The sequence below is a fragment of the Metopolophium dirhodum genome, chromosome 6 (assembly GCF_019925205.1).
Source record: "Metopolophium dirhodum isolate CAU chromosome 6, ASM1992520v1, whole genome shotgun sequence".
NCBI lineage: Eukaryota > Metazoa > Arthropoda > Insecta > Hemiptera > Aphididae > Metopolophium > Metopolophium dirhodum.
Window position 1 is genome coordinate 11,346,841 of NC_083565.1, and position 15,439 is coordinate 11,362,279.

General features: G+C 28.3%; 1 protein-coding gene across 2 annotated transcripts; it reads left to right on the top strand.

Annotated features, from left to right (window-relative positions):
• The first annotated feature begins 398 nt into the window (after window positions 1–398).
• LOC132946431 (protein draper-like) lies at window positions 399–14,981 on the top strand. Of its 2 annotated transcripts, XM_061016428.1 has the most exons (14): window positions 399–1,048; window positions 1,600–1,729; window positions 2,832–3,006; window positions 3,085–3,165; window positions 4,350–4,478; window positions 4,601–4,705; window positions 4,867–4,938; window positions 5,219–5,347; window positions 5,479–5,607; window positions 6,529–6,705; window positions 12,240–12,353; window positions 13,701–13,862; window positions 14,120–14,377; window positions 14,820–14,981. In XM_061016428.1, exons 1-14 carry the CDS (start codon window positions 678–680, stop codon window positions 14,936–14,938), a joined length of 2,151 nt encoding a protein of 716 aa, XP_060872411.1. In that variant the 5' UTR covers window positions 399–677; the 3' UTR covers window positions 14,939–14,981. The 2 variants fall into 2 exon arrangements, with proteins under 2 accessions (XP_060872411.1, XP_060872412.1); XM_061016429.1 differs by lacking the exon at window positions 12,240–12,353.
• Window positions 14,982–15,439: the final 458 nt, after the last annotated feature.

Here is a 15,439-nt window from a genome sequence, read left to right on the forward strand (position 1 = left end):
TACCCTTTGGTAATAGAAATTAAAAGTACAGTAAGTTGAATCTCAATTTGACAAATATTATACTGAAATTAAATAATATTTATATAGATTTTGGATTTTATTTCTGGAAATTTTTTTTCCGATTACCTCCTAGTCCATCCCAGTTCTAGTATTAAATATATACAGATGTACAATTAATGATGCACGATAATTTGACGTTAAGTAAATGGTGACCCGCAAACGATGTATAGTTTAAAAAATACATTACGACAATCGTTATGTAAATCATTACGAGTATGTGATAAAACGAAAAAATAACAACGTAAAACCGGGCGGGGTGACGCGATTTCTCCTCTTCGTCGATCATCTACGCCGCGTCCACGTGATCACCCGTCGCATACCAACGGCACTATTATAATATTATCGACATTATTGACCACCGCTACAGTCGTCCGGCGCTTTTCGATTTACCGTCGGAAAACTCGCTCCGTATAACCGTGGTGTACTTACACGCTGAGCACTCCGCAGTGTTTGTTCAAGTTTCGACGACATCGCCACTGTGCGTATACTCGGATTCCGGCGGGTGCTTCTTAATCGTCATCAATCACCAACACGGTCACCGCCGATGGATCAAGTTCCCGGGTAGTTGTACCTAGGTTCAGTATTTACCGCTACACCTAGTCATAACGGTCAACCACATGGACGGTCGGTTCATTCTTGTGACCGGGGTCGTGGTCTTTGGGTTGTGCGGCCCCTGTCCCGTGTCCTCCACCACCAGCATTTCCAATGGATCTTCTATTGAAACCTCCACTGGACATTCCATTGACGACTTAATGGAATTTGTCACCGAAAACCCGAAGTTTGTCAACAACACTATAGATCTCGTCCCTAACAATTTCACGGATATCGTCATCAACCGTAATTTCACAGGTTTAGTTATCGATAACATCACAACATTTATCATCGGAAACTATACAAAATTTATTATCAACAATTCCACGAAATTTATCTTTGAAAATTCCACCGGTCCCAAACTTACCGGACCGTTCGTATGCACGATCATTAAAAAGTAAGTGACGCATCAATAACAAACCCAATTTCATCGAAATTCATTTTAAAAAAATCAAAAAAAAGTTTATGAAACCTCTATTTTTCGTTAAATCTCACCTTTTATAAGTAAAAATAATTAATAATAATTAATTAACTATTTTGACCAGTCCAGCTCATTATAACTTTTAGGTGTCCAAGGAAAGCAAACAAATCACCTCATCATCAACAATACGATGACCCCCCCACCACCAACAAAATAAAAATTGTATGTGTTTCCACGCCTACAACGAAAACATCATAAAAACAAATTTGAAAAAATATCCAATTTTAATATAGGTATTATTACATCTCTGAGTATAGTTTATAATTGTTCTGAATTTATTGAACACTGAGAGAATACGATATAATTGTTAAATCTTACGAATTATTAGATTTTAAAAAATGTAGAGGCACTTTGGTTAATTAATACAACAATTGTTATAGGCTATTATAATAATATAATTTATTATTGTAATTTTTATTAATTTAAAAGACTGAAAGATGACATAATTTAAAATTTATAATTTTTAGTTTCGAATCAAAAAAAATAACCACTAACTATGAAATCCATTCGGTCAAAACTCCATATTTCTGTTTCAATAATTGGAAATTTGTTTGTTATTTTATAACTGAAACTGCAGTTCCAATTCAAACCGAAACCGTAAGTCCTATATGTTTTATATTTTTGAACAAACCTAAATAGTTTTTAAATCTAAGGAATTTAAATTAGAAAAAAATTACCTTAAAATAATATACAAAAAAGCATTTAACTCTTAGAAGTTACATTTAAAAAAAATAATTCGTTAAGTAGGACATTTTTTTAAAAGTATTTTAACTTCATTTTATCTCATTAATAGCCTTATTAGTTATTATACTCAGAGTATTATTTTGTTATACCTTTATACGTTACATTTGAACGAACAAAATATGATATGTACCAAATAAATCAATATTTTTTAAATTATTATGAAATATATACAACGTATAGGATAGATAAAATTATATCATCATATTATATCAACAAAATAAATAATATCATAATATAGTTTAATCTGTTAGTGCTTGAAACTATCACCACCCGGCTTCTTTCTTAAGATATATTCATGTTTTTTTTACTCTTAGCCTATACTCTTATTGTGTTAACTGATGCAAATTGTATACACTATTTATTTAAAAAAAAGAAAAAATCTGTTTGTGCAAACTATAGAATATTTTCGGCATAAGAATAACCTAATTTAAGAACGTTAACCATGTATTGTTATCATATTGATATTAGTGTGAATTACATTTAACACTTTAAGTATACTTATATTGTTATCTTATACAATAAAAAACTAACTAGTAAGCAAGTGATATTAACTATGTATTATTATGAATGCACTTTTGACTTTTGAACTAAAATCAAATAAATATGATGTAATAATGTATTTGCTTTTGGACGTAACTTAAAAAAATCAATGGTACGACAAATCAAGTATAATAATAAAAAATGATTACTAGGTATATGATAAGGATAACTATACATAGTTTACGTTTAAATAACCGGTGGAAGTGTTTAGTATTGTTATGATATTGTTTAATATTTTAATACAGTTGCGCGTACATTTTACCACATTTTTGGTGGGTTTATGCAATTTTCTAAATACCTACTGTATCTAAGTGTGAAAAAATAACTATTCGTATTGAACTTCCAATCGAATGAAATTAAATTTTTATAGCATCTCCACAACACCAAATTATGATCTAATTAATCCATTGTTTAGTCAGAAAACAATCTTCAATTAATCAATACATGCTGCAACGGTTACGAAAAAACACCGAATGGGACAAAATGCCGTCCCGTCTGTAAAGATCCTTGTGTATGGGGCACATGTATTTCACCGAATGAGTGCAGCTGTGACGAATATTACGACGGACCTACTTGCCGCATACGGATAGGTGCATTGGGAGTTTAACAATCAAATATTTTAATTAAAAAAATTAATTTTTTTTTTATAATTTACTTTTATACTTAAGGTTGTCCATTGGGGAAATTTGGATTTGATTGTACGCAAACGTGTCAATGTCAAAATAATGCTTCTTGCAATTATTTAAATGGTAGGTATAAAATACATCATAATTCGATACAATATCAACACAATTACCTATTTTGTTTTTCAGAGCTTAAAATGTCATTAAATATTCATTACATAGTTTTTTTTTAAAAGAATATCAATTAATAAATATTTGGTTATGAAAAAAATCTTCAATATTGTGTTTTATTATTTAGGTAATGCATATATAAAAAAAAAATAAAAAATCGGAGAACATGCTAATAGAAAGGTGTACTTCTGTAGTTCTGTGTCATTGATTAGGTGACTGTAATAGATGTATTAAATATTATTATAAGTCATTATATTCGTAAAATCGATTCCGAAAGTAGAGAGTCAATTAAAAAAGATCCAAAAGATTTTGAAAACTTTAAAATGTTTAGAATATAATTCTTGACACTTTATACACTATACAGCAGAGATGTCAAACCTTTTGAGACAGTTGGGCCACATTAACCGAGTAGAAATTGTCACTGGCCATAATAGACCTATATTTTTGTTATATTACATTTTATTTATAATTAGGTACGAGGAAAAAAATACAGTTATCTATAATTAATAGAAGAATTTTTTTTTAAATAACAATAATAGTAAAAAAACAATAATAACAATAATACTTATGAAATTTCAAATTGCTATTTTTAATATAATGAATCAATATCCGTCTTGATTGAAGTTATGGAATTTTAATATGAATTTAATCGTCTGATCACCCACAGCCGTGATAACCCTGATATAGACTATACTTTTTAACACTATATCAAACAATAAAAAAATATAATAATAAATAATATTAATATTATTTTTGCAATATCTTTTATTTATTATATTTTTACATATTTTAAATTTCTCATTAGTTATTGTCTATTTGGAAAAATATTACAAATCTCTACGGGATTTTTATTCTTTTTTTGATTATAACATAATCAATTTTTTTCAAATTATTATTAAGAAAGGTACTGGGAAAAAGGTAATTACATATTTACATTCCTTTTACCACACCGAAACTAGATCAAAATGTCTACCAGAATCCACCCTCAATGACCAATGTTGAAGATTAAAACATTGCCTCTACTCTAAAAAGTGTTATCTCAGAAAATAAACCCATACATTTACCTCACGCCACTCTGAACCTAATATTAATATTACTAAAATTATTATAACATTATACCATCGGAAAACATTTCTTAGGTAATTGTTTTTGTCAGCGAGGATATTGGGGCAAATATTGTGAAAATCTATGCCCACCTGGATATTATGGTCATAAATGCCAAAATGTATGTAAATGTCAAACTGGTGCACAATGTGATCCTGTAAATGGTATTATATGATCTACCTATGTAATATTGTTAAATCATTTTTTTTTTAATAAAAACCTCCAAATAGGTTTCATTAAATAAAATGAGTAATATTGTAAGTAATTATATATAGATATTTTTCAGGTGTTTGTAGTTGTTCACCAGGATACACAGGAACTAATTGTGAAGTAAAATGTCCCCCAGGATTTTATGGTTATAAATGCCAAAGTGAATACAAATATCAAAATGGTACAAAATGCGATAATATATTTAATAGTACAATGTCTTATATTGGAATCTAAATTGATAAATTATATTTTGTATTTGAAATATTTTATTCAAGCTAGTCCTAACTGAATAATATAAGATATAACTAATTGTATTATATTGTAATTGTACTTGTCTACCAGGATCTGAAGAGCACGATGCTGAATTAAATAAATGCAATTGTCAAAATGGCACATTATGCAGTTCAGTAAATGGTATAAATAATTTTAATTCAAATTCAAAATTAATAATATTATAACTTAGGTCTATTGGTGGAATTAAGTTGTTAGTATATTAATTGTTTGAAAGGTTCTATAATTTTGTAGTTTTAATTTTTTAAATTACGAATATTTTACTACTATACTACTATATTACTATATTAGTATACCCATATTGGCACTTTAATTTTCATCCTAATGTGTATTAACTACTATTTAGAAAACGTTTCGTAGTATATTTTGAAAATTCAAATAATCGTAATGTGATATTTTCTAGAAACTTGCTCTTGCCAACCAGGACATGTAGGAAATGATTGCAAATTTACTTGTCCTCCGGGCTATTATGGAAAAACTTGTAAAAATCCATGTAAATGTCAAAACGGCGGAAAATGTGACGCAGTAAACGGTACAATTAATCATTAAAAATATTAAAAATACATTTTTTTCTTTTTTTCTTAAACAAGTACTAAATATAAACGAAAGGAAAACTACCGAATCACTGTTGGTAATATAATAATTAAGTTACCTATTTTCCAGGCGATTGTTATTGTGGTCCAGGATTTACTGGAGAATATTGCTCGGTGCCTTGTCCGTCGGGATTCTATGGCTATCAATGTCAATACGAATGTAAATGTCAAAATGGTGCCCTGTGTGATCCAGTTATTGGTACGGTGTAGTATATTAAGGGAGAATACTATTTTATGATTAAAGCGAAATGTAAAATTATTTTAATTGAGTTTAACTAGTATTATCATTAAAATATAAATGTAGATGATGATATAACACGAATGTACATGCAGATAAAAGTATCAAACACAATTAATACGAAATAAATTTTTTTCAGTGGTTTGATACGTCATAATACAATTCACATTTACACCACGCATTATTATTTATTTATTTGTTTAAAGGATCTTGTACATGTCCATCGGGTCTGTCGGGAAAGAACTGTCTTATTGGGAATAAGTCCAGAATCGACGGGGAAAATAATATGACGGTGTGTGATTGTAATTGGCACAAATTTGACTACCGCGAACCATTAACCAGCATATGCAAATGCAAACAACCTGTTGACGGTTGTAGTGATAATATATTATGCATTATAATCTGATACGTATTATAGTTTGTTTCCACGGTGTGACATATTGGATACTGTGGCGTGTGTCAGTGTGGGGTATAGTGAATAAAACTGGTGTAGCTACATAATAGTATAGTACCAATAGGTATTTTAGAAAAATATTATTCCTGTGTGACGAAATGAAATTTACGTTTAAATTCGGAACGAAGTAATTTATTTTAAAATGTTGTCATCATGGGACAGAAAAAACATCTCACTTGTGTTATACATTATACTTTATAGAACTAGATGGATCCAATTTTGTTTTACCCAACTTATTAAATAAGGGATAAAAAAAATAAACTGCATGGAAAGGATAACGTCATGGGTGGTTGGGGTGGTGATATTGTATAATAGATACCATTTAGAATATAGATTAAAATAATATCCAATGATTAAAATTAAACTTAATAGTGCAAATGTTTTTCATTTATTGATAACCATATTATTTTTATGTTTTTATGAAATAGGTGTTTGTGTCTGTGAATCTGGTTTGACCGACAAAGATTGTGAAAGAGTTTGTCCACCCGGTACGTACGGTGTAGATTGCAACTCAACTTGCAGATGTCAAAACGAATCAAAATGTAGGGTGGCCGACGGAATTTGTTTGTGTGAAGCCGGGTTTTCCGGACCTACGTGTTCAGAAGGTGAGCTAAACATTAAGAACCTGCATATGCGCACATATAACTTTTTAATTGAATATATCACTAAGTTGCCTTCTTACAGTGTACTTGTGGTGTTCCTACGAGATAATCTTGTGACATAATATTAGTATTATAAAACAATTTTAATTTTTACAAATACTTACGCCATCTAGACAAAAAAAAAACGTTGTGACTTTACTGCTGGGGGTATTTCTTTAGGTTGAGACCAATAGATAGCGTACTCGTTTATGTAAAATAAATATATTTTAATCGAAATTGTATTCAACATAGTATTACAATTCATATACTTATAATATATACGCCACAAAAATACATTACGTACTCCAGTTTATCATAATATTTTAAATACAAAACATATACCCACCTATTTATTGAAATATAAATAATCTGCGTTATCGTAACTTCATTTGTTTATTATTATATTAACAGTATAATATAATATTATGTTTAATACGATTTGTACAAACTTAAAATACATACTTAAAATATTGATTTTTTAAGTTGTAAACTAAAAGCTTGGCTTGAAAATCACAGAGCTTGAGGAAAATTAGTACAAACTAAATTATAATGATGGTGGATGCAGATACATTGAGAAAGATTAAATTTATTCAGAGTTTTATTGAGATGCATGCAGTGAGTAAAATTGGTAATTAATACTTTATAGGTACCTACAATAAATCAGGGCTTGAAACCGATTGAAATAATTTCGGTTTCGGTTTCGATTTTTGATACCGGTTTTTAATTTTTTCGATTTCGGTTTCAATTTTTAAATACCGGTATTAGGAAATGTCGGTTTCGGTTTCAATTTCGTATACCGGTTCTGAAATTTTATGATTTCGGTTTCGGTTTCGGTTTTGAATACCGGTTTCTAAATTTTTCGGTTTCAACTTAGCAATACCTACCGGTATTAAGAAATTTTGGTTTCGGTTTCGGTTTTGTATACCGGTTTCTAATTTTCTTTTGCGAATAAAGAAATGGTTATCAACATTTTAATCATGATCTAAATTTTATTATGAGTATTAATTATGCGTATTACTGGAATTTACGTATTTAAAAACACGTCAATTAAAAAAAAAAATAACGATTTCCAATTTTTCCTGTTTCGGTTTTGACTTTAATACCGGCATCCATTTTTTTTCGGTTTCGTTTTTGATTACAGTTTTGGTTTTGGTTTTTAAACGGTTTATACCGGTTTCTGAAATCAGTTTCAAGCCCTGCAATAAATATTAAAATATTAGTTATAACTTATATACTTTTGGAGTAGTTGACATCTTCAACTTTGAGGGTTTATGGTAGCAAATTTGATTTAGTTGGTTATGTTTGAAATACATTTTTGTAAAAATTCCATTCTATCATTTGTAAACTTATCAACAATTATACATATTAAAAAGAGCGATTAAAATTTTGTAAACAGTGATAAACTTCATTAGTACTCTTGAGTCTTGATTTATTAGTTATTACTGTATTTTCCACGACAATTAAATTCATTTATTAATAATACATTATATTCCTTAGTCTTAGAAACTAAGATTAAAATTAGATTATTGATGTTCCATAAAAGTTAACTAAAATATGAATCTAGCAAAGTGTTCTTATATAATATAACAGTATATTTTATTGTGAAATTCATGAAACCATTTAGTAAGTATAAAAATATTAAAGAAACGATATTAATTTCATTATCATATTGACTATTTTATGGTTAAAATAATTGTTCGTATTATGTTTATTTATGAATAAGAATAACAAATAACTAATAAGTATATTGTCACGCGAGTATAAATACAATTAAGAAATTTAGTTAAATTTAATAATTCACGAAAAAACAAATTTGAACTTTTTCGGTTTTTCAATAATCGGATTTACTTACGACAGGAGATTTAAATTATTTCGTAGGATTTAATATTTTGAAATTATCTTTTAATAATATAATAATAACATAATATAATATAATAATGGATAGGTACAAATAATATATTATTTATTTCTGAAAATAAAAATTGAATTATACCATATTATATTTTGTTTTAAAATATTCATAAGGAGCGGATTATTTATTATTATTTATTGGTATGTACTATTGTATGTTTAAAGTTTAGAAACAAATTACATAGGTAACCTAACCTAACCCATATTTTATTCAAAATATTTATTTGTAAAAAATGTATAAACTATTTTTACATCTATTATTAAAATATGAGATTACGAAGTACCTATTAGACTAGATTGGAGTTGGTTAAATTTCTTGCGCTCATATATTTAGGTAGGCACAACTGGTACATACACTTTATACCCTATGGCCCATAATATATAGAAATATATTTCTCAACGAAACCATTATAGGATTAAAATTAAAAACATATGGTCTTTATAGTTTTACTGTTTTAGTATTATTTTTTTGTTTGAAATCGTACATTAAGTTTATAAAGTAATATTGTTGTAACTTGACATATGTCAAAAACGAGCTTACTGCGTTTCACTTGATTCACACAAAAAGAAAGTTTACGAGAAAAGAAAATCAGAGGAAAATACAGATAACGAATTTGATGATATGTCATCCTGATTTTCGATTTAAACTTTTTTTCTAATGTATAATTATTGTAATTATTAAATTATGGCACTTTCGTTTTCGTTACTACTATTTAATTTAACTATTTAATTACAACTTCAGATAATATTATTATAATGCAGAGTTGCGAGATTAAAGATTTTGTGTACTACACAAATTAAATAATAATATGTAAATTAATTGCATTAAGGTTTTTAGTTTTAATTGTATAAATAAACAAAAAAATCACGATAACTTAACGATGCGACACTCATGATCGCATACGAATGAAATATTAGTAATATATCTTTCGTAGTTGATTTGACATTATATAAGCATAATATGATATAATGGGATTTTATAACATTATCAAAGTGAAGTGTGGGAAGAAAAAAATCTTAATCGGTACTTACGTCATGGCTCATGAAAAATATTTTCGACATAAATCATGCGAGTGGGGTTTACATATTTTCATCGCGCTCGGCAAAAATAATAACCACACAAATCATTTCTGCAATATAATAATACATATTATTATACTAGAATATCGTGGTCGATGGCTCGTCGTTAGAACAGTTTTATTTTCGTAATAATTTTCGCGTCCTAGGTACGTAAATTATTAAAATTTTCTCGGAAAAAAAGTAATATTGACCCGAGGGTATATTAAAGGGTACTTGCCTGATACTAGCTCACAGTTTGGCGTCGGATGTACACTGTGGCGGCGACGTGGGATTGATTAATAATAATAATAATAATAATAATAATAATATGATAAATACGCATATTATATTTGTTTATTATTTCATAGACTTGCATTGTGAAACGCACATTCAACCCGATGACAGGGTTTGTGTAGACAGTATTGCGGGGAAAACTATACGGTTAACCATTTATACCAGTGCTAAGTAAACAGTCGTCAGGTTCACGAGGCGACCGGAACTTCATGTAGCATAATAATAATAATAATAATAATAATAATTCCGGCTTAGACCAAACACGTGCACAATTTGTTTCCCGACTTTGTGACATTCAACCGAGTGAAACGCGTGTAAACCCATAGAAATTCGGCGTAAATAGTAATATTTTTCTGTTTTTTTTTTACTACCGAAAATTTATCACGATTTCTGATTTTCAATATCGTAACAAACTTTTCTCATTCGTTGTTTCCTGTTTTTTTTCTCTCATGGACGCGGAAAATAAACTTTATGTTTATTTCGGTCGAACGCAAAAACAAAATTGCCTAGTATAATATTATAGGTACTTCGTAGTTTTCATAAAAAATGGCTATTAACTAATTAAACATTTAGGTTGCTCTTTCATAAACTTTTCAACTTATCTAGTTAGTTAATTTTCTAATAAAACTCATGACTTAATACTTGGTACATATTTAAGTAAACTATCCATTTTAATGATTTAGTTTTTTTCCTGTAGTTAACTTGAGTTTAACTTTAAATATTACGTTTAAATCATGTTTATACGTCCATACGGTTATTCTATAGAACTATAGTTAAAACCAATCAATAAATTATTTTTTGTTTAATATGGCTGTATTATATTATCATGTTTTTAAAAAATAAAAATAAAAATATCCATTGATTTAAAAGTTTAGTTGACACTAACATGTAATTGCATACCTACCTAATAGCTTAAAAAACTACCTACGGCTTTAGTTTCCGCAATAACAAAGTATAGTAGGGGATGCATTTTAAACAAAATATTTGGTTATTATTTTCAAAAAAATTAAGGTTGCTTGATCATTATTACCATTGTGTGTGACTCAGGGAGTGCCTAGTAATTATAAAAAAAATAAACAACTCATCTAACCTAAGTAGTATTATTATTATACAATATTTATTGTACGTGCATTTTTCATATATTTCTTTTGGTTATTTAAGCCTAACTTTTTATTTGATCCGCATTAAGCCATGTCAAAATGGATGAACTTTAAAAAATTATACTTTAAAATGTATTACATTGAATCAAATAATTATTGTTGTAGTTCATTGATAAGTTAAAAATAATGACCAATACCTAGGTGTGTAGTAATTATCTCTTGTTTTACTAAATAAACATTTTAATGATTACTTTATACATACCTAATATTAAATATTTTATAGAGATTTTGATTGAATTGACTTAACAAAACGATAATAATGACCAATATAAATAAAAACATAGGTACTTCGATACTAGAAATCGTCACAAATGCTGTAATATTTTGTACTCGCCACTGTTGTCTTAATTATAATATATTATACCTATAGTAATAAGTAATAACTGATGGAAACAAAACACTTAGGGTCTTTGCGCCTAGATGGCTTATTCTGATTTGTCTTATAAAGTAAAGTCTTCCGGTTCTGCCACGATTTCATCCCCCCCCCCTCCCTTGGACTTTTTTGAACGATATAATTACTGTAAAGTCTTATTCATGCATATTTCTATTCGCCCCCCCCCCCCTAAAACAAGCTTCAGGTCCGCCTCTTAAAGCGATTATTTCGTGTCTAATCTGTTCGTCCAAAAATATAAAGATAATTTTAAAAGCGTTTATTATGTAAGCAATGTAGTAGATTTTTAGAGAGAGTAAACTATTAAAACATTATAAAGGGTGTGAGTGCAAAATGCGAATGCTGGTCTAAAATTTGTAATCAATTGTGCTTTTTATGAGATGGAAGAAATTTTAGAGAACCAATTTATAAGAGATTGTGGTATTTCAATGGTTTCACATTAATACACATTGCTATAAGAATGCCTAAATTTCAACGCAAAATAAAATATGTTCTCCTAGATCATTACGTCTTGTACACACTCTAGAAAACGTTTTTCATGATTTTATTGTAAAACCATTCGCTAAACGTTCGCTTTTTTACAACAATACCTATATCGTGTTCACAACGCATATATGAGTATTGAGTATAACTATTTCTGTGGGTTTAAGTTTAATTTATCGATTTATTTATTTACATTGTAGCTTGTCCCAAAAATTATTATGGAGAAATGTGTTTGCGTAAGTGTATGTGCGATGCGACCACGGAAATTTGTAATCATATTAAAGGATGTGTAGCATGCAACAGCAGTTTTTCAAGTAAATATGAAAATGTACATATATCTATAATACTGTATAAAGGAATGCGATAAAAACGTGATACTATAACCTTAGGTGATTTGTATTTTATTACATACCTACTTTCATCAATTACCGAAGACCAATAATATTGATATAATAGTATGACTGTTTTGAATGATGTTATTTTTATAACAAATATTTAAAATAGATAAATATTATACCACAACATTTCGAAAAGTTTGTAAAAAAAATTACCAATAAGAAATTAGTTGTATACTATATGTACGCCGTATGGTATTAAAGTTTTTTCAATTAGTTGATATAGTAGGTAACTATACATTTGTTTAAAAAAAAAAATTATTCAATAATGAAAGGTAAAAATCAATCAACATTATCTACCAATGTCTAGTATAAATAGATATCAATGACTCTGTGTAAGAACATCCAACTAGGTATTAAAAAGACAGTTGAAAATAATTTTGATGTATCAAATATAAATTATATACTATCATTCGATGGTAAATGGACACCCTCCCTCCCTCCCCCCTCATCCGGATATATTTTTGATGCGGACATTTTCTCCCCATTTTTTTCAATAGTTTATTACTGACTAATAATTTTGAATTTAATAATACAATATTATTTATTATTTAATATGAAATCACTTTTTTAAATAAAATATATCAACTTTTTTTTATTTTCATAAATATAATAGATTATAAATGTATATGTTTGATCAACTAAACTATTTGAAACAATACAAATTTAAAAAAAAATAAGTATAAAATAAAATATAATTAGTAATTAATAAAAATGGCTGATTATTCCGACATAAAAATGATATATTTTGTAAAAAAACATTTGATTACTGATTCTTTTGTTATTTCTAAACACATACTTTTTAGCTTTTGTTCATTTTTATTTTTTGTAAAAACTACCAGTTTGGATAAAACCTAACCAGATTTGGTTCAAGTAGTTCAGTTGATCAAAAATATACATCTATAGTTTATTATATTTATGAAAATATTTAAAAATATTAGTCAATAGGCAAAAAATTATTTCGTATTAAATAATAAAATAATATTATTAAATAGTAAACTTTTAAAAAAAAATAGGGGGAAAATGTCCGCATCAAAAATATATCGAGGGTCGGGGGGTGTCCTACTTCATCGAAAACAGTCAGGGGGGAAATGTCCGTGATTCATATTCGATATTATATTATATTATTAAATACTATATAATTCAGTATGTGGGTAGTGGGCAGAAACTAGCAAGTACATATTCCATAACACTTTGGCCATAGTAAAAATAATGAATCAATTATTGTTCGACAATTAATATTATTTTAAATTTAAATATTATTAGATGACAGTGAATGCATCGATGCTCTTCAGTTAGATCCAATAAACAATGAAGCGGTCTGGATTTCTGACATCTTGGTTATTTTGAGCTTCTTGATAATGGCAACAATATGCATGGCGGTAATGATGTGCTGCTATTACTACTATAACCAACGTCAAATTCAAAGTACGTTTGAAATTTATGACAATGAGTGTTTGTCATTATAGTTATTAAGACTTGTCAGTGCGATAGTGTACCAACGTATCGCTACGACTGACCAACGACCTACGTGTCGTCGAATACCCATGTTGTTGCAATGTTGCTTATGTTCTTTCAATTTCATAGTTTAGTCATGACATAACATTATTTTCCAAAATGGTACACGGGAAAAAAATTGAGAATCTCTAATCTACAATACATTGTAAGCATTTTGTTTTGTGTAGAATGCAATCTAGGGCACGTAAACAATTTTGAACTTCGGAAGTCAACTTACATAGAATCAAACCCTAACATTGAAGTAATTTGCACTACTGACAATTGCGGTATGAACATTGAAAATGGCATGGTCGATTCTAGAAAAACAATGATCGGCTATACGAACACAACGTTTTACAACAATTATTCGTATGACAATAGTGTTGACGATGATACCGGTGAAAACTTGTACTTGGAAATTGACGAAAGTACTTTTAAACGTGCAGGTACATAAATTATGTATACTAAATGAGTAGGTTTTGACAAATATTTGCTTTCCAAAGTAGTTAATCATTGTGTTTATTAAGGATCTCTTCATTTATTTAATGTTGAGGACGGAGCTTAAAAAACAAATTTTATTCAAAAATATCTACTTTTGATTAAATATTATATTTATTTTAACGGTTTAAATTAAAGTAGGCGTAGTGGTAGGCAAAAAGGGGAGGCTAATAAACGATTTTCATAGTAACTCTATGTGCGTGATTTTCATTTTTCGTACACTTGTCATTTTTGTATAATAATATTTATACGCAATTAATAAACATTTGGAAAGTGATCAATAACAGCACACAGAAAATGTACTTGTGTACCTATAATAATGCTGCGTGGAAAAACCTAGGTGGTAAAAACATTGTACCTATTGTTGATTTGCCCATGTTTTTCTTGCAGAAGATTTGTACGATCATCTAGATTTCCTACGTCCGACGGTATCGTGGAAGCCCCATTACCAAAGCGCATTTGTGTTGCAAGATCAAGCAGGTGGTTCGAAAAAAGAAGAGACAACATAATGTATTTTATCATCTTATATGATAACTTTTGTTTTATTATCACATTTATATTTATATAATTGTATTATTATTATTATTATTATTATTTCTATTATTATAGACACCATAAGATTATTTTAAATATTATTAATATTTAATATACGCGGCAATAAATACGTAAACATTATAAACAATAGTAAATATTATTAATATATTTTTCATACATACATCTAAATAAAATTTATTAAGACACCATAATGTTATTAGTACGGTTAATAAATATAATACAATCATGATATTATTTTATACTTCCGAGTCCTCTAAAATAATTCAACACGATAGTTTTTGTTTTAAATTAATGACGGGCGCAAGCCGGACTAACGGAAATTATTGAATAACAATAATCATGGTAACATCATTGTTCAATAATTTCCGTACCTAATCGTTCTGGAAACATAAATTTGACACGTGTTGGTGCAGATTACATTTTTACGTGCGATGATAAATATTATTATAATTTAT